Below are 24,511 nucleotides of genomic sequence, written 5' to 3' on the forward strand. Positions count from 1 at the left end.
GCCCAGCCGGGGCTCCCACGGCGAGGCCCGCCGCCTGTCTCCCGCGGGCCGCCGCTTTCCGCGCCGCGCGCCGGCAGGAGGCTGAACAGCTTCTCAGGACCCGGCGCCGGGGGACTCGAAGGACCCCGGCCGCGTCGCGCGGCGCTCCGGGGATTGGCGAGGCGGCGGCGCCCGCTCGCGTCTGCGCCTGCCGAGGCCCTGGTCCGGTCCCAGCCCGCGCGCGGCCCCTCCCTCCCGCCCCGCCGCGATCATGTTTGTTCCCTGCGGGGACTGGGTGCCGGACCTGACGGGCTTCACGCTCCTGATGGTGAGTGTGGGCTGCGGCCGCCCCAGGGCGACCCCGCCCGGGGGTGCCCGCGGGGCCTCGGGAGGGGAAGGCGCGCGTCTTTATTTCAGCTGTTCAGCCTGAGAAGGAGCCGGAGGCTGTCGCTGGGCGGCGGCCTGGATCCCGCCTTTGACGGCGCTATAAATAAACGTTTACCGGTTGTCTTTGTTGCCGGTGAAACGTAGCAGGTTTGTATCCTGCAGACACGTGGCGTGCACATCGTGCAGCGCATCCCTGAGTTCCGTCCTTTGACATTGTTTTAGGGCTGGGACTGTGCCTTAGTGGCAGAGCGCTTGCTTCGCATGCGGGAGGCACTGGTTGCACCCTCAGCACCACATAAGTAAACAAAATAAAGGTATTGTGTCCATCTACAACTAAAAAATATATATATATTTTTTAGAGTAAGTCCGCAGCTAACACATCGTCACTAGAACTACTGTTAGGTAATAAGAGTAATTGTTAGTAGCTAACACGAAGTTCTGTTGCTCTTTCAATTGCCCGCATTCCGTCTGTTTATGTGAACGTTCTATTTTGTGCCAGTATTAGAAGAACAGATGCTTTTCTCAGAGAGTTTACAATGTAGTTGGAAATCCTTACCAGTAATACTAGAAGTTTGAAAATGATGCAGAAAGGCCTTAGATAATTGACAGGGAGAGGGACACAGGAGCTTGTTAAGAAAAGCTGCTGCCGAGAAGGTAGTGTCCGAAAGATGGGAGAGGGGGCTTTTCTGAAAGTTGGATGCTTGAACCAGAGGTACATAAGCAATGAGGACCTGACGGGTGCAAAAAGGTTTGGAATGAAAGATTTGAGAGAGAATAAGCTGGGATCCCTGTGAACACCGAACGTACCACTGAAGAATGCACTGTTTGGAGTGGTGTAATACTGGGAGTGACACTAACATTCTTTTATTAATAAAACATCAAACATGTTAAGAATTTGATACCAACATGTAAGTTAGTGGGGATCACCTGGGCAAACAGTTACTGATGGGATGGGTGGTGAAAAGGGAAGCATACTGCTGTGAGTTGAGTAAATCTGAGAAGCTGTAGAGATTGTGTGTGTCTGTGTGTCCACACATTTCTTCATTCAGAGGTAAAGTTCCTTATGTTTAGTAGACAGCTGTTGGCTAATTTGGGCAATGAAGAGCAAGAGAAATTAGGTGGGAGAGGAGTATGTGGAGCCAAGGGAAGATTTTTTTAGAAAGAAAGATAACATGTTTACATGCTGACGGGAACAGTCTAATAGTGAGGACAAGGATGGCACAGATGAGTCCAACCAAAGTAGCAAAATCTTTGAGAAGGGAATTATACATCATAGGTAACCTGAAGTTCGGTAGATGGTAGCTGTGAGAAATGGGAGAAAGCGTAGGTAAGAACATTGAAGGCTAAAAAAAAGGTGATTGCTGGAAGAATGCAGAGGAGGAGCTCATTAAAGGGGTATTTTGAAGATAAATCGATAAAACATTGTCATATATAAGTTAATAAAGGAAAAGGAAGACATTTCCTGGTTTAGGTAGTCAAGAGAATAACGTTCTTTTGTAAAATACAAATATGAGAACAAGTTTGGGCAAAAATTGGTTTTGTACGAGTGGAGTGGGAGTTATGTAGATATGTCCAGTAGACTCTGGAGCCTAAAAAATTAATGGGTGATGTAGGTAAATTTCACAGTTAGGCTGTTTGAAGTTATGGAAGGGTGTGTGTGTTTAATGTGAAAGGTCATGCCGACCTCAGGGAGTGGATGGAAAGGAGACTAATAAAACAAATGGAAAGAAGTCCAAGAGACTTTTTTTTTTTTTTCTTTTTTCTTTTTTTTTTTTTTGGGGGGGGTTCTGGAGATTGAGCCGAGGGACACTCAACTACTGAGCCACACTCCCAACCCTATTTTGTATTTTATTTAGAAACAGGGTCTCACTGAATTGCTTAGCAGCTCATTTTTGCTGAGGCTGGCCTTGGAACTCGTGATCCTCCTGCCTCAGCTTCCTGAGCCATGAGGATAACAGGTGTGGGCCTCTGTGCCAGCTCTCAGAGACTTTTTTCACAGATCCTTTATAGACTTTGTACTTGATTTCCTGCTTCCTGGAGTATTGTTTTTCCAGGTTTCTCTCAGACTCCATTACGGCTTTAAGATCTTATAGTGATTTCTCACCTGAAGTCCTGGATCACCCCATTTAAAATTGCAGCCAACTACATACACATATGCTCCCATTCATTCACTGTGTTTTTCTTCATAGTACTAGCACTGTATTTTGCTATTTATTTTTATTTATTACAGGTTAACTACTCTTTCACTGGAATGGAAGTTCCACAAGAGCAGAAACTTAGTTTTACTGCATGAAAGAGTCAGTGTCTAGCTATGCACCTGAACATAAGCATTCAGAACAATCAGTTATTATCTTCTGTCTAAACTGAAGTACTCCTAATTTTGGTGACTCATTGAACATGTCTTTTTTCAGCCAGCAGTATCTGTTGGAAACGTTGGCCAGCTTGCAATAGATCTGATCATTTCTACATTGAACATGCGTAAAATTGGCTACTTCTATACCGATTGCCTGGTGCCAATGGTTGGAAACAATCCATATGCAACTGCAGAAGACAATTCAACAGAGCTCAGTACAAACGCTGAAGGTATGTCTTTGGCATTCTTAGTTCCACCATAAGACAGAATTCTTTATTAGTATAAATGCTGAAGGCATGTCTTTGGCACGTTCTTTTCTGTTACCAAAAGCTCAATCCTGTCTCCAGTGCCAATCTAATAATGAGTACACAGTTTGGAGAAAAAGGAAAAAGAAGTTTTCCATCAGCAGGAAGAGGGGACTCTTAAAGAGGTACAGAGACTACATTCTACATGTTCTCTGTTGGAATTGTAATTTGCCTGTTAATTTGGGAAATAGTCATTTCTGAAATCTTGTGGTACCATTCCCGAAGTCTGGATTACTTTGTTCCTATGGTGGGTGTGTACTCAAGGACAGATAAATCTGCCTAAACTAGGGAAGAAAGGTAATCCTGTTTCCCCTGAGATTAGGGGCAGGAGAGATTAGGGAGGAGCAGGAAAAGAGGAAGAGAAAGAAATATGTCCTGTGTATTTTAAAAATAAGTTGCAGTGGCAGAGCAGCAAGGGCTATTTTCAAAGCATAAAGTGGACCACAGTAATAAGACTTCATCCTTAGTATGAACAGTGAGGTTATGTTTTAGCATTTTAGTTCCACCACCAGGCAGAGTTCTTGCTTAGTGTAAGTGCTGAAGGTGTGGCTAGCATGTTTATTTCTTCCACATGATACACTTCTTTTAAATGAGAAAGGACTAAGCTGGGCACAGCAGCACATACCTATAATCCCAGCTACTCATGATGCTGAGGCAGGAGTATCAGGAGTGTGGCTGGGAGTCTGGCCTGTCTGTAAGACCTTTTTTTTGTTTTTTGTTTGTTTAAAGATATTTTTATTAGTTGTGATGAACTTTTATTTATTTATTTGTATGTGGTACTGAGAATTGAACCCAGTGCCTCATACATGCTAGGCAAGCATTCTATCATTGAGCCACCATCCCAGCCCCTGTAAGACTTCTTGACAAGAAGCCTGGTTCGCATGACAAGACTTCCTTTCACATGATTTCTTAGAAGAAGAAGAAAAGAAAAACTGAGTGTAATGGCAACTCATGAAGATTATGAACACATATTGTCCTTGTAATCTGGATATCCTTTCAGATTTCCACTTTTTTCAACATAGATCTTTTTCCTTTTATCCTGTTTTATTTTCTGTTCTTACTGGCATATGTTACCATCACTAATACTGTAGATAGAGGAAAAGAAATTCCAGTAGGCCGAGTCCTGTATTTAATATATGCTACTTCATCTAAGACTCATAGTCATCCCCTCAAATTTTTAGAATCCATAATAATACAATATATATAAGACTCTGAGTTGTTCAGTGCCACTGATACGTGAGTTTTTCTTATACCGTAAGACCATAATTCTTCATTGGCCTATCATGTAACTAAAATGACATTAGCACTATGTTAACAAAATTAATATTTTAATATCTTCCCATGCTTAATCTGTATTCAGATTGACCCAGTTTGCCTCACAATGTCACATAAATCTCTCCAAATCAGGACCCATACTGATGGCTGTGACCTTGGAATCACTTTTATTCTAGAGTAGTGCTTTTCTCTTCTTCACAAAACCAACTTATTGAAGAAATCTGGGTCCATTGTTGTATAGAATGTCTTGGCTTCTGCATTTGTGTGATTATTTCCTTGTGCTATCTTTTGGCTTCTCTGGCCCCTCTTTTCTGAACCTGGAGTTAGGTCTGTTGTCTTGATTTCCTACAAGGTAACACATAAAAGTTGATGTTGTTTTCATACTGTCATTGTCATGGGGGGAAGAAGGAACCAGAAAACAGGATCCTAACAACAAAAAATAATTGTGTGATATACTCATGGACAATATGAAACTTGCTGTTATTGAAGATGGTATATCTTGTGCTTTTAATAGATACATGCTTTTTATACCTAGATCTGTTGAATTGGACTGTTGTTCAGACAAAGACACGGGACAGCAAGGCCATCAGCAGGAAACAGTGTTTATTAGTGCCAGCACTGGCTCAGCAGATTATCATCCACAGGCTGAGCCCCTACCCCTAGCTTAGGGGCACATAGCCTTATAAATTTTGGTTAGTTTCCTTTTTTTTTTTTTTTTTTTTTTTTTAATCTTTTTTATTTTTACAGACTGCATTTTGATTCACTGTACACAAATGGGATATAACTTTTCATCTCTAGGGTTGTACATAATGTAAATTCACACCATTCATGTAATCATACATATACATAGGGTAATACTGTCTGTTTCATTCTACTATCTTTCCATCTCCCACCCCCTCCTGCCCCATTTTCCTCTATACCATCCAAGGTTCCTTCATTTTTTTCTCCCCCCTCAAACCCCCCACACACACATTATATATCGTCATCCACTTATCAGAGAAAACATTTGGTCTTTGGTTTTTTTGGGCTTGGCCTATTTCAGTAAGCATGATATTTTCCAGCTTCATCCATTTACCTGCAAATGCCATAATTTTATTCTTCTTTATGAATGAGTAATATTCCATCGTGTATATAGACGACAGTTTCTTTATCCATTTGTCAGTTGAAGAGCATCTAGGTTGCTTCCACAATCTAGTTATTGTGAATTGGGTGCTATAAACGTTGATGTGACTGTGTCACTGTAGTATGCTGATTTTAAGTCCTTTGGGTATAAACTGACGAGTGGGATAGCTGGGTCAAATTGTGGGTCCATTCCAAGCTTTCTGAGGAATCTCCATACTGCTTTCCAGAGTGACTGTACCAATTTGCAACTCCACCAACAATGTGTGAGTGTGCCTTTTTCCCCACATCCATGCCAACACTTATTATTGCTTGTGTTCTTGATAATAGCCATTCTAATTGGAGTTAGAGTGGTTTTAATTTGCATTTCTCTAATTACTAGGGATGATGAGCACTTTTTCATATATTTGTTGATAACCTAAATATCTTCAGTGAAGTGTCTGCCAATTTCCTTGGCCCAATTATTGATTGGGTTCTTTGCATTTTGGGTGTAAAGTTTTATAAGTTCTTTATAACTTTGGAGATGACTGCTCTGTCTGAAGTGTGTGTGGAAAAGATTTTCTCCCACTCTGTATACTCTGTTTTCACATTATTGTTTGTTTCCTGTGCTGACAAAAACTTTTTAGTTTGAATCTATCCCATTTCTTGATTCTTGCTTTTATTTCTTGTGCTATGGGGGTCTTGTTAAGGAAGTCTGGTCCTAAACCAATGTGATGGAGAGTCGGGCCTACTTTTTCTTTTGTTTGGTGAAGAGTCTCGGGCCTACTTCCTAGATCCTTGATCCATTTTGAATTGAGTTTTGTCTAGGGTGAGAGACAGGGATTTCATTTCATTTTACTGCATATGGATTTCCAGTTTTCCCAGCACCATTTGTTGAACAGGCTATCTTTCCTCCTTTGTAAGTTTTTGGCACATTTGGCGAGTATGAGGTTACTATACTTATGTAGGTATGTCTCCGTGTCTTCTATCCTGTACCATTGATCTACCTGTCGATTTTGGTGCCAATACCATGCCGTTTTTACTACTATCACTCTCTAGCAGAGTTTAAGGTCTGGTATAGTGATACCTCTTGCATCACTCTTCTGCCCAGGATTGCTTTGGCTTTTCTGGGTCTTTTGTTCCTCCAGATGAATTTCATGATTGCTTTTTCTGTTTTTATGAGAACTGTAATAGGGATTTTAATTGGAATTGTGTTAAATCTGTATAGTACCTTTGAAGTATGGCCATTTTGATAATATTATTTCTGCCTATCCAAGAACATGGGAGATCTTTTCATCTTTCTAAGGTCTTCTTCAATTACTTTCTTCAATGTTTTGTAGTTTTCATTGTAGAGATCTTTCACCTCTTTGGTTAGATTCATTCCCAAGTATTTTATTTTTTTTGAGGCTGTTGCAAATGGATTTGTTTTCCTCATTTCCCTTTCAGATGTTTCATCACTTATGTATAAAAATGCTTTAGATTTATGTGTGTTAATTTTATATCCTGCTATTTTGCTGAATTCATTTATGAGGTCTAGAAGTTTTCTGGTGGAGTTTTTTGTATCCTCTAAATAGAGAGTCATGTCATCAGCAAATAGTGACAGCTTGAGTTCCTCTTTTCCTCTTCGTATCCCTTTAATTTCTTTAGTCTAATTGCTCTGGCTAGTATTTCAAGTACGATGTCGAATAGAAGTGGTGAAAGAGGGCATCCCTGTCTTGTTCCTGTTTTTAAAGGGAATGCTTTTATTCTTATCCATTAAGAGTGATGTTGGCCATGGGCTTAGCATAAATAACCTTTACAATGTTCAGGTATGTTCCTACTATCCCTATTTTTTCTAGTGTTTTGAGCATGAAGGGGTGTTGTATTCTGTCGAATGCTTTTTCTGCATCAGTTGAAATAACCATATGATTCTTACCCTGAAGTCTATTGACATGATGGATTACATTTATTGATTTACGGATGTTGAGCCATCCTTGCATTCCCAGGATGAACCCCACTTGATCATGGTGCACTATCTTCTTAATATGTTTTTGGATGCAGTTTGCCAATATTTTGTTAAGGATCTTTGCATCTATATTCATCAAGGATATTGGTCTAAAATTTTCTTTCCTTGATGTGTCTTTGCCTGGTTTGGGTATAAGGGTGATATTGGCTTCATAGAATGAGTTTGGTAGGGTTTCCTCCCTTTCTATTTCCTGGAATACTTTGAGAAATATTGGAATGAGTTCTTCTTTGAAGGTCTTGTAGAACTTGGCTGAGAATCCATCTGGTCCTGTACTTTTCTTTGTTGGTAGGCTTTTGATGGCTTCTTCTGTTTCATTGCTTGATACTGATCTGTTTAAATTGCGTATGTCCTCCTGGTTCAGTTTGGGAGGAACATACGTCTCTAGATATTTGTCAATGTCTTCAGTATTTTCTATTTTGTTGGAATACAGATTTTCAAAGTAGCTTCTCATTATGTTATATATTTCACTGGTGTCTGTCGTGATACTTCCTTTTTCATCACGAATTTTAGTAATTTGAGTTTTCTCTCTCCTCTGTTAGTGTGGCTAAGGTTTGTCTATTTTGTTTACTTTCTCAAAGAACCAACTTTTTGTTTTGTCAATTTTTTGAATTGTTTCTTTTGTTTCAATTTCATTGATTTCAACCCTGATTTTAATTATTTCCTGTCTTCTACTTTTATAAAATATTTTTTTAGATAGACTTTTATTTTACTCAATTATTTACATGCAGTGCTGAGAACAAACCCAGTGCCTCATACATACTAGGCAAGTGCTCTACCACTGAGCCACAACCCCAGCCACTTTCTACTTTTGGTGTTGTTCTGTTCTTCTTTTTCTAGGGCTTTGAGCTGTAATGTTAGGTCTTTTAGTTGTTGACTCTTTATTCTTTCCTTGAATGCGCTCCATGCAATGAATTTTCCTCTTAGTACTGCTTTCATAGTGTCCCAGAGATTTTGATATGTTGTATCGTCATTCTCATTGACCTCTAAAAATTTTTTATCTCCTCCCTCATGTTTTCTGTTATCCATGCTTCATTTAATAGCATATTATTCTGTCTCCAGGTGTTGGAGTAATTTCTGTTTTTTATTTTGTCATTGATTCCTAATTTCATTACATTGTGATCTGATAGAACACAAGGCAGTATCTCTATTTCTTTGCATTTACTAAGGGCACTTTGTGGCATAACATATGGTCTGTTTATGAGAAGGTTCCATGTGCTGCTGAGACAAAAGTGAATCTGCTCGTTGATGGATGGAATATTCTATATATGTCTATTAGTCTAGGTTATTGATTGTGTTATTGAGTTCTGTGGTTTCTTTGGTTGGCTTTTGTTTGGAAAATCTATCTGGGGTGATAGTGGTGTGTTATAGTCACCCAGAATAATTGTGTTGTGGTCTATTTGATTCCTGGAATTGAGAAGGATTTGTTTGATGTACATGGATGCACCATTGTTTGGGGCATAAATATTTATGATCGTTATGTCTTCCTGATTTATGGTTCCTTTAAGCAGTATGAAATGTCCTTCTTTGTCCCTTCTGACTAACTTTGGCTTGAAGTCCACTTTATCTGAAATGGATGGAAACACCCACTTTTTTACTGAGCCCATGTGCATGGTATGCTTTTCCCCATCCTTTTACCTTTAGTCTGTGGATGTCTTTTTCTAAGAGTTGAGTCTCTTGAAGTCAGCATATTGTTGGGTCTTTCTTTTTAATCCATTCTGCCAGTCTGTGTCTTTTGATTGATGAGTTTAGGCCATAAACATTCAGGGTTATTATTGAGACATAATTTGTATTTCCAGTTTGGGGCTTATTTTTGGTTTTTAACTTGACTTGGTTTCTCCTTTGAGTGGGTTTTTCTCTAAGGTAGTTCCTCCCTTTGCTGACCTACATTGTTGTTTTTCATTTCCTCCTCATGGAATATTTTGTTGAGAACATTCTGTAGTGCAGGCTTTCTATTTGTAAATTCTTTTAATTTTTGTTTATCATGGAAGGATTTTATTTTGTCTTCAAATCTGAAGGTTAGTTTTGCTGGGTATAGGATTCTTGGTTGTTCTTTCAGAGCTTGAAATATGTTGTTCCAGGTTGTTCTAGCTTTGAGAGTCTGGGCTGAGAAATTTGCTGATATCCGTATTGGTTTCCCCCTGTATGTAATCTGATGCTTTTCTTTCATACCTTCAAAATCCTATCTTTATTTTGTATGTTGGGCATTTTCATTATAATATCCCTTGGTGTGGGTCTGTTGTGATTTTGTGCATTTGGTGTTCTGTAAGCCTCTTGTATTTGATTTTCCATTTCATTCTTCAGGTTTAGGAAATTTTCTGGTATTATTTCATCAAATAGATTGTTCATTCCTTTGGTTTTTATCTCTGTGCCTTCCTCAATCCCGATAATTCTTAAATTTGGTCTTTTCATGATGTCCCATAGTTCTTGGAGATTGTGTTCATGATTTCTTACCATCTTCTCTGTTTGGACAACTTTATTTTCAAGATTAAATATTTTGTCTTCATTGTCTGAGGTTCTGTCTTCTAAGTGGTCTAGTCTGTTGGTGATGCTTTCCATTGAGTTTTTTATGTGGTTTATTGTTTCCTTCATTTCAAGGATTTCCATTTGGTTTCTTTTGAGAATCTCTGTCTCTTTGTTGAAATGATCTTTTGCTTCCTGCAGTTGCTCTTTCAACTGCTTATTGGTATGATCATTCATTGTCTGCATTTGCTCTCTTATCTCATCCTTTGCTTCATGAATCATTTTAATCATGTATAATCTGAAGTCTTTTTCTGACATTTCTTCTACCTTACTGTGATTGAATTCTACTAGTATAGAATCTATATTTGTTTGGATCATTTTCTTCCCTTGTTTTTTCATGTTGTTCATGCATCTTCCCCTCTAGCAGTGCTGATCTGGGGTATTGCAGTTTCCCCCCATAGGCTTATAGTGACCCTACAGGTTGCCAAACCTTTTCTGACAATGAGCTTCAAGTCTCCAGCAGGTGTCTCAGGATGAAATTTGCCGCACCTAAAGATGAGAGATACAGCTTCCAGTATTATCCAAGATGGCCACTCTGGTTTCCAAATATGTTGTCAAATGGGGAGCTGCAGCTTGGGGTGTGGGCGTGGTCGGCTGGAGGTCCTGGATGTGGGGTGTGGTTGGTCGGGCAGTGGGCCTGGAGGTGGATGTTGTTGGTCTGGAGGTGAGTTGCAATCAGTCAGTCTGGGGTTACTGGTGGTCTGCAGTTGGTCTGCTGTTAGTTTTCTTTTACAAACAAGTTCTTTGTTTCCCATGTGAGGTAGTACACATTTCTGATAAGGAATTTTACTATTGCACTACAGAATAATGACAGTGTTGCAGCTGAGCTGTGATAGGCTCACACTGATGCAGATGGTACCCTTTTATCTTTTTCTGTACTGTGAAAATCCCTACCACAGGACTACAGGAGTATGTCACAGATTAGAGGCCTGAGTGGCCTGTGCCTCAGTCCTTTTTCCCTAAATTTATACCCCTTTCCTTAATTCCTAAACTTCCTTCTCTACTCCCTTTGGCCTGAGTATAGTTGTGTTTAGTAGACTTGCTGAGTGTGGCATAACCCCTAGTCATACCAACCACAAGATAACAATCCCCCAGAAACTTGTAACAGGAGAGACTTGACCCACCAAAGAATTTGCCCAATCTAGGTTATTTATAATCCATTTATTCTAATTAAAAACTTACTCCTAAGCCAGGTGTGGTGACACACATCTGTGGTCCCAAAGACTCAGGAGGCTTAGGCAGGAGGATTGCAAGTTCAAAGCCAGCCTCAGCAGTTTAGCAAGGCCCGGAACAACTTGGTGAGTCCTTGTCTCTAAAATTAAATATCAGAATGAGCTGGGAATGTGGCTCAATGGTTAAGCACCCCGGGTTCATTCCCTGATACTAAAAACAAAAACTCCTTGCCACAGGGGCTTAGTTCTCTGTTTCTAATGACTCTGTTCTGCCTTTGGTTCATACAAGAACTTCTCATTCACAGAGGTAAAGTTGGGCAGGGGAGCCTTTAACATCTCCAGAGCTGGCTTCTTGTAGAATCTGGTGAGAGCTGTGAATCCTTTCCACAGAAAAAATAAGCACACTGATTCACAGGAATGTTTGTTATCTTGAGGTGTTTTAAAAACTCCTAAAGAACACAAATTTACCTATTTCTTCTGTTAATCCCAGTGAATATTACTATTCCAAGAGAGAAGAGGAAAGAATATCAGACAAAAAAAGTTGAGCTTTCTTAAAGATGATTTTTGTCATAATACCAGAAATTTCTGGGGAAGTACTTCTCTGGTTTAAGAGACACGCATGGCTCACTCTGTTACCTGGACTGGCCCCAAACGCAAGGGTTCAAGCTGTCCAGCTCAGCCTCTGCCATAATCTAGACTACAGGAGTACACAAACGCTACCATTAGCTTTTCAGAAATGACTGTATTCCACAGAACAGAGCCCGCTGGCACATATTTCGAGTTACTTCTAAAATGTTTTATTTTAATAAATTAACATAGCACTTATGTTCTATATTTTAATTATTGAAAATAGATGCAAAAGCATGTATATATTATTCAAATATTATTTTTTATTATTAATAATTTCATCTTGCAGAGTTCCTTCATTTTAACTGTTGTATGATTTCAGTTTCTTCTTATCCTTATAGTATATTCATTGCCTGCAAGGAAGCTTGTGGCTCTTCAGTTAAGATCCATTTTTATCAAGGTTGGTATGTTATATTCACTTCTTAAGTTTATTAAATTAAAATGTAATAAGAAAAAACCAAGTCAGTATCATTAAGAATTCAGATTAAAAAATGGTTTCTATTATACTGTGCATATAGTTAAAAAAGGTCTGATTCTATGAAGAAGGAATCTCATAGTGTGTTACCATCATTTCATGGTTACATGGAAAGGAATTGGGACTTATAACTCAGGTCTGAGATATTCTCAGTTCAGATTATGTTTGTGAAAAAATTTCAGTATGTGAACATTATGGGCTTATTCCATTTGTATTACATCAACCAGTGGCATCTACATATAAAGTAGGTGTCTGTCAAATTACCTGTGTATCAAAGTGTGCTCTGCATCCAGTTTGCTCCTCCACTGCCACGGCTCATGCTGCCACTCGGCCAAAATCGCTCGTGCTCTCTCAAGCCCCTGATTTCACTCTTGCCCACTTCCTGCAATGAACTCTTCAAACAGCAACATTAATGATCATTTAAACCAAGTCACATCAGGTCGGTACTCTCTTCAGAACCCTCTGGGGGCTTCCCGTCTCACAGCAAATCCATAACCCTTTACCAGGGCCTGCAAGGCTCTGATCTGCTAGCCACTAGCACCATGTCACTCTTCATTCATTCATTCATTATTTATCGGCAGTGCTGGGGATTGAACCCAGCCTCCTGTGTGCTAGGAAAGGGCTCTGCCACTAAGCTCTACTCCCAGCATCCCCACCATGTAGCTGTTTTAATGTTAACTCATGGATTTAAGGTGAATGAAGTTAGACATTGGGTTCCTGGGTCAGCAACCACATTTCAAGTTCTCCATAACCCACACATGGTGAGTGACCGCCTTGAAGAGCATTGCCAATTCTCACAGAGTTCCGCGTGCTCTGGACCCCAGCTTCCCTGGCTGCCTGCATTGTTCTTCAGACACTTTCCCTTCACGCCCATTTCAGAACCTTGCTGCTGATTCTCTGCCTGGAATGCTTTTCCAAGCAGACCCAAGTGGCTCACTTCCTTTTGCATTTGCTTAAATGTTGTCTCATCAGAAAGGCTGTCCCTGACAACCTTCTCTGTCTCTTTTTTCTGTGTTCATTTTCTTCGGAAATCTTCGCTTCCTGGCATGACAATGTTTATTACCTTCCTTACTAATAAGAAGTGAGCTTCCTGAGAGAATTGACATTATGGCATTCACTCTGATATTCCCAGCACCTAGGACAGCTTTTCACACAGGGAAACTGTCAATAGGTAATATTTATTGAGTGAGTTATTTGAAATGACTTAAAATATGTGTGGTCAGGAGGTCAGAAATATAGGATGTTATTAACAAGGTTAACTTCATAGTACTTGTTTTAACTTTTTATCGAGGTATAACATACATGGAGAAAAGTGTACAAATCATAAATGTACAACTTGATGAAATTTCAGGAGTAAAAACTCTGAAACTAGCCTCATGATCAAGACAGAATATTGTCCATATCCCAAGGGCTGCTACCATGTGTCCTAGTCGTCCTTACGTGGGCGTAGCTCCAGCACATTGGCTTCCCGCTCTCAGTGTCCACCTGTGAGGCCCATCCACGCCAGTCCGTGCAGCAGGCCCTCCGACCACCACGTCCTGTCCTGCTGTATGAGTGGACCATGGTGGGCCACTGCACTGTCAACGTGCACTCGGCTTTTCTGGTTCAGGCTCTAGTGGATAGTGCCGCTATGATGATTTTAGTATCAGGATCACTTTTTCACATAACAGTACCATGTGGAGAGTTACTGACATTGTCACATTGTGGCCCATGGCTTTTTGATTGTCTTCCTAATCAGTGTCAGTTTAAAAATTAAGGTGGACCATTCAGATACTTCTAAATGAATTTTTAGTAGGTGGAAATAATGATTTAAAAATAGAGAACAGTTGCGGAGCATCCATTCTTGGCACTGTTGCTATTCTGAGCACTTCATTCTTCCCTTACTCCTCACAACAGTCCTGTTTTTGCCAGGAGGAAACTGAAGCCCAGAAAGGTTAAACCCTTTGCCTGAGATGCAGAGTCTGGAAAGGAACCTGTGTTCCCACCCAGGCAGCCTGACTTCAGAGCCTGCCTCTCTTACACGCTGTATTTTGCTGCTCTCTTCCTTCAAAAAGTTAGCCACCACATTTTAAATTTAAGAATTTTTTTTTTTTAAGATAACCTCAACATTTTATTATCTTCATAACAAACAATGAACTGGATCACTTGACCCTTTCTCTTCTTATCTCCTCCCAGTTCAAAACACTTGCTTCTCTTAATAGCCAGCATTCTCTTAGATCTGCAGTTAGGCTCAGCACACTCAAGCCTCAGCACAATCTTCTTTGTAGTTTTAGCCTTTTTCCTGAAAATTGGCTTAGTCTGCCCACCATAGCCACTCTGTTTCCTACCATAACACCGCTTCCCCTGTGCATACAGAGAATCCTTCCCCTTCTTGTACAGTGTCTTCCCCTAAAATTTTATAATCCATATTCCAGATTCACCCACTGTTACCCTCTTATTGCTACACCTACTTGATCTCTCTTTCTGTGCATGTGAACACACACATGCATATACAATTTTCTGCCAAGCAATCCAAAAATAGGCTAACAATATGGTATTTTGCCCTGAAATACTCCAGCACACAGTGTTCAAGAACTAGGACAGGGGTTGTGTTGTTGCCCAGTGGTAGGTGCTTGCCTAGTGTGCATGAGGCCCTGGGTTCTCCAGCACTGGAAAAACAAAGCATGTTCAAGAACACAGACATTCGCTATCACCACCCCATCATCATTACCATACTCGAGAGAATAAGCATTGCATGCTTCCTTCAGAAGTGTCATCCAGTGTGGCCTCAGGTTCCCCCACTCCTACTCAAGATATCCTCCAGTTCTGGATCCAGTCAAGGTTCACATGTTGCATATCTCCATTACATCATTTAGTTGGTGCTCCTTGGTGTACAACTGGCCCCCTTCCTCCTCCTGTTCTACCCATGTTGACTTGTGTGAGGACGTGAGGTGAGAAATGTTCAGTGTTCTACAGTCACCTGGTGGCTACCATGTGATCAGATTCCAGGCAGTGGCTTTCTGGCAAGAATACCTCATGATGACCATGTGGAGATCATTATGTAACAATAGATTTCTTAAGCAGAGAAATGAGACATTTTCCTTAGAAATACAGATTTCTCACAATTAGTTAAAATTATTTTATAATTGTCAAGGTATATTAGTTTTTTGCCCTTTATCTTCCATTTTCAATTTAAAAACAGTAAGTGTATCTGACAATACTAACCATTTTAGTATCTAAATTATTTACCATTGTCACATAACGTGGATAACTAGACACCATTCTTTTACCCTAAGGTCTCACTTTCACGTTGTCTGTCTGTTCTCTCAATGGTGTACGAAGTATAAATCCAAGTCATTCTGTGAAAAGCTGCTCTCCTGGGTGCAAAGCAGTGGCTGTGCTAAAGTCATCGTCCTTTCAAGCAGTCATTCCTACCAGCGCAATGATCTCCAACTGCGCAGGTGTGTTCTTGCCGTCATTATGGTGTATACTGTGGCCATTTTAGAAAGAGGAAGGTGAAAGAAAGGTGAGAGATAAGGAGAGTGTAATTAGTAGGTCCTCCAGTCCTGTGAGGTTGCCAGGACTTTGATGGAGAGCAAGCTTTAGAACCTTGCTCTTGGTATTTATTAAGGAGCATGAGAGAGAGAAGGGACCTGAGATTTATTGATTGATGACCTTTTTGGTAATTTTGCAGATCAAACCGAGGGCCTTGTGCCTGCTGGGCAGGCTACACCCAGGTTGTATTGATTGCTGACTTTTGAAAATTAAATTGATATTTCTATTTATTTCCAAAGTGCAACCATTTGTATTCACAGAAGTCCAGTCTTCTGTAAGTCTAGTCACCTAGCCTGTCAGAGTGAATTCTTAAATATAAGACAAAGTATCCCAGAAATAGAATATAAATGATATTTTGTCATTGTCACATAGTTGATAAAATATTATATAAAATATTTTTATATTCTCCAAGATTTGACTTTTGATTCATTTAGATCATAACCTTTATCATTTATATACCTGTAAAACCTGGGTAAAAAATATCAGTAAGCCCATAGCTAACCTTTCAAAGGGACCTCATTTCTAGGATCCTCACAATAGACATTTCAGACCCCATAGCAGAAGGGAGTGTAGCTATAGAAAATGGGCTTATTTTCACAAAGGCTTTCACTGGTTCAAGTTTTCCTGTCTCTCTCACTCCCTCCTGTATGTAAATGTCAAGCCAGATATGTTTTGCCTGAGTTACCTTTCATCTGCTGAAACTTGTTACTTGCCTTATGCAACAGAATATGGAGACCAAGAAGATATTGGTTAAAAACTGTTATTTGCCATAGTGTTCATGTTGGTGAGTTTTTGAAAAGGTAATTATGTGATTGTTTCTAGTACTCCCTTCCGGTACCTGCTTACACCTTCTGTGCACAAAAGGATTCAAAATAAAATAGAGAGCCTTAACTGGCAAGAAATGGAAAAAAGTCCATGCATCCCTCAAATGGATGATTCTGAGTTTTGTGTCCGTGTTCCAGGAGGAGGGATCACAAAAACACTCTATGATGAAAGGTGAGTGTGTCTGTTCCTCCTTTTATTTACAACAAATTAAAATTGCTTGACATGGTGATTCATACCTGTAGTCCTAGCTCTCAGGAGGCCGAAGCAGGAGGAATACTCGTCCAGAAGTTGAGACCCTGTCTCAAAAAAATAGAAATAAAAAAATTTTAAGGTAATTAGGAGTGTATTGGATTTTTTTATTAGAATTTAAGAATGTATTAATAAAATAGGTGCTATATGACCACAGGGAGGCTGAGAAGGGAGGATCTGGAGTTCAAAGCTAGCCTCAGCAAAAGTGAGCCGCTAAGCAACTCAGTGAGACCTTGTCACTGATAAGATGCAAAATAGGACTGGAGATGTGGCTCAGTGGTTGAGTGCCCCTGAGTTCAATCCACGGTACCGAAAAAAAAAAAAAAATTTAGGTGCTATGAATAGAGATCTTGCTTGTAGGGGAAGAATTTAAATTTGGTTATAGAAGACATGGTTCCTGAAAAGCCATATTTAATGCTGTATTAGTGTGTAACTTTTTAGGAATTCTGATCATTCCATGCAGTTTCTCCGAACACTTTTTTTAAATGGTGGTAAAATACACATAATATAAACTTACCATTTTCATCTTTTAAGTGCACAGTTAAATGGCATTAAGTGTAATCTCATTGCATGCCTCTGTCACCCCTACCCACTTCCAGAATTTTGTTTCCTAAATAGAAAATCTGCACACATAAAATAACTCTCCATCTTATTTCTGTAAAATCCCTAGTATGTCCCCACTTTTTCATTTCTGAATTTACTAATTTGTCTTTTTTCTTTTTAGTCTCGCTAAAGATTTGTCAGTTTTGTTGATCTTTACAAAGAACCAACTTTGACTTCGCTGATTTTTCTGTTTTCTATTCTTTCACTTAGCTGCATTTGTAATCTTTTATTATTTTCTTCCTTGTGCCAGCTTTACATCTGCTTCTGTGTCTCTCTCTCTCTCTCTCTCTCTCCCTCCCTCCCTCCCTCCCTCCCTCCCTCCCCCCTCCCTCTCTCTCCCCCTCTCTTTGAGTTTGCTTCTGTTTCTTTCTCCCTCCTTCTTCCCCAAGGTATAAACAGATTATTATTTGCAAAATTATTTTCTTTTTTCCTAGACAGTACTACAGATCAAACCCAGGGCCAAAAAAAAAAAAGGTCTACCACTGAGCTGCATCGCCAGCCGTTTTATCTTTATATCAGGACAGGGTCTTGCTGAATTATCCAGCTGGCCTCCAACCTGTGATCCTCCTCAGGATCACAACCTCAGATCCTGAGCACCTGGAATCTCAAAGGTGCACCATGGCCCTAACCTGGTTCTCTTTTTTCAATGTATGCATTTATATTTCCAAATTCCCCTTTTTACACTGTTTTTGCTGCATGCCATAAGTTTTGATGGGGTTTTTTGTGTTTTTTGTTTTTTGGTACTGGGGACTGAACTCGGGGGCATTTTACCTCTGAGCCAAGTCCCCAGCCTATTTTGTATTTTATTTAGAGACAGGGTCTCACTGAGTTGCTTAGCGCCTCACCATTGCTGAGGCTAGCTTGCAATCCTCCTGTCTCAGCCTCCCTAGCCCCTGGGATTACAGGCGTGTGGCACCTCGTCCGGCAGTTTTGGTGTTTTGTGTTTTAATTTTCCTTCATTAGTATTTTCTAGCTTCCCTGTGGTTTCTTTGTTCCATTGTTCAGGAGTGTTGCTTACTTTCTACATGTTTTGAATTTTGTTATTGATTCATAGCTTCATTTGTTGGTATAGAATAAAGCTTTGTATCTTGATGTTTTTAATCATCAGTGCTCGTTCTGTGGTGTGACATATGATCTATCCTGGAGAATGTTCCATGTGTATCTGAGAAAAAAAGAGCATTGCCATTTTGTCGGGAGTGCTTGGCACACGTTCCTCAGGACCGGTTCATAACACTGTCCAAGTCTTCCCTTTCCTCACTGATCTTCTGGCTGACTCTTCTAGCCGATGTTTGCTGTTATAGAGTTATTTCTCCTCCGTTTCTGTCACTGTTTGCCTCATACGTATTGAGACACTGTTATTTTGCACTTAATATGTTTATCTTTGTTGTGTCTTCTTGAAGAACTGACACTTCATTAGTGTAGACTGTCCTTTGTCTCTTGCACAGTTTTTGACTTAACAGTCTGTTTTGTCTGATGTTAATATAACCACCCTTCTTCTTTGGCTTCTGTACGCACGGAGTGTCTTCTTCCATCTTTTCACTTTCACCCGTGTGAGTCCTCAGATCTAAAGTGGGTCTTCCAGGCAGCCTGTGGTTGGATCATGTCCTTTTACTTATCCATTCTGCCTTTGGATCGTGTTTCAGCCATTACATCGAGAGTGATCACTGATGAGGAAGGACTTCTGCCATCCCACCCTTGGTTTTCTGTGTGCCTTATAGTCTCTTGATTCTTTGTTTCCTCTGTCACTGTCTCTTCTTGTCCTCCTGGCAGAAGCCTGCCTAGTTTCCAAGAGTCAATAGTAGTGTCACCTCTTCTCTCTGGCACTTGAGTCTTCACTAGTCAGTCTGCCTGACATCTGCCTCTGACCATGACAGAATACCCTATAGCAGACTTGCTCTCTGGCAGTAAAAACAAGAAATTTGGCAGAATAAACGAAACAACTGTTTCTCAGACATTGGACCACAGCCTGCGCTTGGGTCTGATCTGAGAGAAAGCTTTTTGCTGGCAGCACTTCCTGTACTGCAGCCCAGCAGGGGGTGCCCCAGCAGAGCACTGCATCCTACTGAGTTGAAGGAATGGGGGTGCAGAGGACTGGAAATCCTTGCAGAGGACCAGAGAGGAGGGGTCGCTCCCTAGAAGAGCTCTGGATCTCCTTGCGTCTCTGAATTGTTAGCCACATGCAGGTGAAACTCCATGAATAGTTGTAAGTTTGCCCCAAAGGTAGCAGCAATATCCCCGATAGTCTTGTCACGCAGAAGTCACACTCCATTATTTTTTTATCCTGTTTTCTTAAAAACTTCTTTATAGTTGAACCAAGTATATGTATCTGTGAGATAATATACTTCTGACATTTATTACACTGATTAGAGTTCATCCTACTCAAAGAATTTTCACAGTTTTAAGTTTCTTTTAGCAAATCTTTTATTCATTCATTACCAAACCTTGTTCAGTACAATTAAGCATTTATTGTGGTAAAAGAATTTTTGAAATTGAAAAAAAATGCTTGAGATCATATGACATACTATTTTGAGTCCTTTTTCTCCCTCAGTGCTTATCACAAATATTTTCCAGTGTATTTATAATATGCATATTTTGCTTTCCCTTATCAGAACAAATATTTATTCCTATCTCTGAAAAATACTGGTTATTCGATAACATATAGTGGTAATGGTGTAGCTGATCAGAGATCACATTTAATCAGAATAGAAGTACACTTGTACTTTAAAAATTGGATATATCTTGTGCTAGATTTTAATGTCCTAGAGAGTAACAAAAATAACCCTCTTCCATCGTCCTTTGTCAGCAGGAACATGTGGTAGTATTAAAGCTGTTACACTGCTCTCCATAGCTGAAGCACTGCACAGGCTAGAACCTTTAAAATAAAGCACATCAGGGAGGCTAGCCTCCTGTAAGGAGCCTTCGCTGAGGCCACTGCAGAAGCACTTGGGAACTAGAATTTTCTGAGCATCAGAACTCATGGTACTTCCATATGAAGATTGAAGCAGAACTGCAGAGTGGAGTGGTGTGAGCAATGCTGACGACGACCGCTCTCTGCTTCCCGAGGACAGAGTGCTGTGCTAACTGTCCTGGTTCCATGCAGCCTTGGGGACGGCATTCTCCTCTGTCCTAGAACCCTGCTCGCGCCCCACTCTTGCTGTAGCTGTCAGTCATGCACTCTCAACTTCCAACATTACATCTTTCTCGCACTTCTTAGTTTTAGGACTTTTTTGCTTTTGTTGGCAAACAGGAAACTTCGCATCAGTGTGTTGCCTCACCGCTGCCTGGAGGCAGCTGCCCGTGATAGTAGGGAGGCTGTTTGGGAGTTAGGAAGACCTAGCCTCAGGTCCCACCTCTGCCACTGGACTGGATGGGAAACTTGGAGCAGGCTAACTGCGTTCCCTCTCTTCAAACCTGTTGCCTCATCACAGCAACTGATGCTTGCATAGTATTGCCAGTTTTTCACCTTTAAGCCTATTGCCTCCATTACCTCCTTTAAGCCTCACAGTAGCCTGTGAGGTAGGTTCTGGCATTGTCCTCCTTTTAGGGATGAGGGACATGAAGTAATTTGACCCATGTCAAATGGGTCAAATGATCAGTGGAGAGCAAAAATTGAATCCTGGCAATCTGTCCTGGTTCCCACTATTTCAAACTGATTCACTTAGAAAATAGAGATGATTCCAGCTTCCTCAAGGAAGTACCGAGTCACAAACTTTGCAGACAGCGCCTAGCACCTAACAAGCTGCAGGTAGGTGCCATCTCTGAGAAGTGGTGGGAGTATTCCTCCCTCTAGCCATTCCATTTTCTCCAGATTTCCTTCCCTGGCTTAGATAACTAATAACAAAGGTGTTGTTTCTTTCGGTCACTTTGCTATGGTCCTTCTGAAGGTCACTGTCTTCCCAAGTAGGTCTGGGGAGTAGTTCAGAGCAGTTCATATGCTATAGCCAAGTGCAGTTGAACCGTGCAAGGACAGATGTTCTTGCAGCTGTGGGGTAAGGCGCAAACTCGTACATCCCCCGGTGGGTAATCCAGGGCTCCTATTCCTGCCCCACACCTACAGAAGTATATGTGGGGCCCTGGGAGACAGTGATTTTATCATATGGTGTCTTTTCCTTGCCTAAAACCTGGCAGGTTATCTTAACTCTAAAGCTAACACGGTAGAGAGAATCTTCTATGAGTGGAAGAACACTGAATTATTCTTTTTTATTTCTTGTAGCTGCTCTAAAGAAATCCAAATGGCTATTCTGCTGAAATTTGTTTCCGAGGGGGACAATATCCCAGATGCATTAGGTCTTGTCGAGTATCTTAATGAATGGCTTCAGATCATCAAACCTTGTGTAAGTGTTACTACACCAGCAGCCTCTGGTTTGTCTGCTTTGTATTCTTTAACTTGCATTTTATATATGTGAGTAGATAAGTGAGAATTTACATTAAATATAGACATATCTATATGAAATTAAGTTTAAGCTGAACTTTTGAAAATAAGATAGTTAACCAGTCTATTTACAGTTGCTTCGTTTTCCAGAAAGGAAAGCCCAGGTTCTCTGTTGAACCCATTATTCTTGTCATATTCATTACATCAGACAGATACTTCTAGAAAGGTCTTCTGTGGAATTCAGGACCGTTTTAGGGAAGCAGAAGGTGTTGCCCACAAGCAGTGCTTCCTGTAGCCATTGCACGTGGAGTGAAGAACCTTCTCTATCCTGAAATAGGAGCATGACAGCCCTTGGAAGGGGCAGAGGTTACTTTTGAATTCATGCTTTTTGCTAAGAAGAAACCTGATACCAATCACTTTGTTGTTTACCCCCTGTTCTTTGTGAATTTGATTCTATGTAGTAGACTGTCTGCAGCCTTCCTGACATATCTCTATGATTTGGAACTTGAAGGAATTTATATTTGGGGGGGGGGCGGGGTGTAGAAAATTATTGCTTTATTTTTCCTAACAGTGAAAACCATGTAAAAGAGGAACTGGAAGGGTGATTTGACAGTAAAAGTAAAAGATTAAAGTATCTTGTTCTTCAGTTACAGAGCGATGACCCTACAACACCTGCCTTGCCGTGGAAAATCCCAAGTTCTTGGAGGTTACTCTTTGGCAGTGGTCTTCCCCCTGCACTGTTTTGATCTGTTTTTCGTTTTATACCTTATTTATACACTTATTGCCAGCACAACTGTTATAACAACTGTTGAATAATCTATATAAAAATGTGACTTTGCAAGAATGCATTAGGAAAAGAATGAGCAGAGCAAAAGATCTTTGGCTGTACTTTTCGTCATATGTAACAAATGTAAATTTCATACAGTAAAATTTTATTTCCTGAGTAATTCTGTCTGAAAAGTATTTTCTTATACAGACTGTATCCGTTCACTCTTCCTGTTGTCCTAAATTCACTAACCTGGTGACATAAAATGACACGTTTATTTTTACCTACGATTCTAGAAACTAGAGGCTCGGGGAGAGCCCATTCCCACCTTTGGGAGGGCGCCAGAGTCTTTGGTTCATGGCTCCCTCCACCAAATTCAAAACCAGGAACTTAGCATCGCAAATCTTTCTCCCTCTTTCACATCAAAAGTCTTATGATTCTATAGGACCTATCCCAGTAACCCAGGATAATCTCTCCATCTCAAATATATTTTACTATAAAAGAAATAAAAATTGTATTTACACAGGAGCTTACGCATCTGTGATTCCTGGTGAGTGGTTTGGTGGTTTCTTTTTCAGGAGACCATCTCTTGCTCCCTCTGGTGTCTGGTCGCAGGGTTGCAGGCTCATGGGTGCTGCTGCAGTGAGTACCTCATCCAGGTGTGGCAGCTTTTCATGAATGCCCCAGCTGAGGTTGAGACAGACACCAGTCCTTCACAGCTGTGTCATTTCTGTACCTCAGACTCCCTCCTGTGTAAACAAGGACTTGGAGTATCAAAGAGTACATTCTACTCCACAGCACTTTTGATGACATGTAAATCATCCTGGATTCCATGGCCTGTTTCTTTTTTTGGCTAAAATTTTGGGTGTGACAGAGTGACAGAATAGGAAGAACCAGCCCTTTATATGCCACAGAGATGCCAATTTGAGAATACATAACTGGAAGAGACCGGAATTGTTAATGGGAGGAAAACTTAGTGCTACTTCTTTTTATTGAGTGATTGTTACTGCTAAGTATTGTCTGCCAATTTTATGATTCAGTCCCTACAACCATCCTTGAGGAAGATATAATTATCTCTGTTTTATAAAATGAATCCATTTAAAATTTGGGGGAACAAGGACAGGATGTCAGGTTTCAAATTCTAGCTCTCACTAGATATATTGGGTGAAATACTAGAAACCAGTTCAGTTGCAGTACCCGAAAATGAGTGCAAAACCAAGAACAGCTGCATTGGAATAGGTAAGAAGGTTCATTTCACTTCCTGTGACTGCCTTGGCCCAGGCTGACAGCTCAGCATGGCTGGAAAAACACCTGGCTTATAGCTTCCAGGAAGACCAAGGTAGAGAGGTGTGGACCATATCGATTCCAGCTTTCCAGAGGACTGCCCCGGGGACGGGTTTCTGACTCACCTGACTTGATTCACTGATGAACGTGGTGTAGTTTGGGTGCCTGGAGCCCCTGATCACAAGGACCAGTGGGGTAGCTTGCTGTGGCACCAGGCCTTGCAGTTCGGAGGCACCTGTGGCTGGGCACAGTGAGGAGACATCTCCCATTGTAGCTTCTCACCCAGCTGGGGGGAGTGCAAGAGTCCAGCATTCTGGTTTTTTCAGGGTGCTCTAGAGGGACTGGTGTCTGTCTCAGTTTTATTTGGGGCATTCACGGACAGCTGCCGCACTTGGATGCCTAAGCCTCAGGACAGAGCTGACAACTTGCTGCTGCAACACCCGTGAACCTGTAGTCCTGCAGACTGACAGCTGAGGAAGCAAGAGATGACAATCTGAAAAAGGAGCCACCAAACCACTTGCACCAGGAAATGACACGACTAAGCCGGAGAAATTGATTCCTTGTGAAAACATTGACAGGCACCCAGAATCAATCCAGGCTTCCTGGTGGTGTTCCCTCCAGCACAAAGCCAGTGTGTTTAAACAGAGAGATGGCCGTTGTGTCAAACTCAACAAACTGCAAA

The 24,511-nt window shown here is 40.8% G+C and overlaps 1 protein-coding gene across 1 annotated transcript; it reads left to right on the plus strand.

Moving 5' to 3' along the window:
* The first annotated feature begins 121 nt into the window (after positions 1-121).
* Positions 122-22,722, plus strand: PSMG2 (proteasome assembly chaperone 2). The gene is made up of 7 exons (XM_079108920.1): positions 122-307; positions 2,778-2,949; positions 12,063-12,121; positions 15,518-15,636; positions 16,553-16,726; positions 21,621-21,741; positions 22,427-22,722. Exons 1-7 carry the CDS (start codon positions 251-253, stop codon positions 22,523-22,525), a joined length of 801 nt encoding a protein of 266 aa, XP_078965046.1. The 5' UTR covers positions 122-250; the 3' UTR covers positions 22,526-22,722.
* The last annotated feature ends 1,789 nt before the right edge of the window (positions 22,723-24,511 follow it).

Source organism: Sciurus vulgaris (genome assembly GCF_902686455.1).
Source record: "Sciurus vulgaris genome assembly, chromosome: 13".
Classification (NCBI taxonomy): Eukaryota; Metazoa; Chordata; class Mammalia; order Rodentia; family Sciuridae; genus Sciurus; species Sciurus vulgaris.

What these genes read in the sequence shown, in the direction of transcription:
- PSMG2 (XM_079108920.1), top strand. Translation starts at nt 251, where the DNA reads ATGTTTGTTCCCTGCGGGGACTGGGTGCCGGACCTGACGGGCTTCACG. An exon ending in GCTCAGTACAAACGCTGAAG is followed by an intron (nt 2,950 to 12,062) that starts GTATGTCTTTGG and finishes TTATCCTTATAG; the next exon opens with TATATTCATTGCCTGCAAGG. An exon ending in TTCAGATCATCAAACCTTGT is followed by an intron (nt 21,742 to 22,426) that starts GTAAGTGTTACT and finishes CTTGTTCTTCAG; the next exon opens with TTACAGAGCGATGACCCTAC.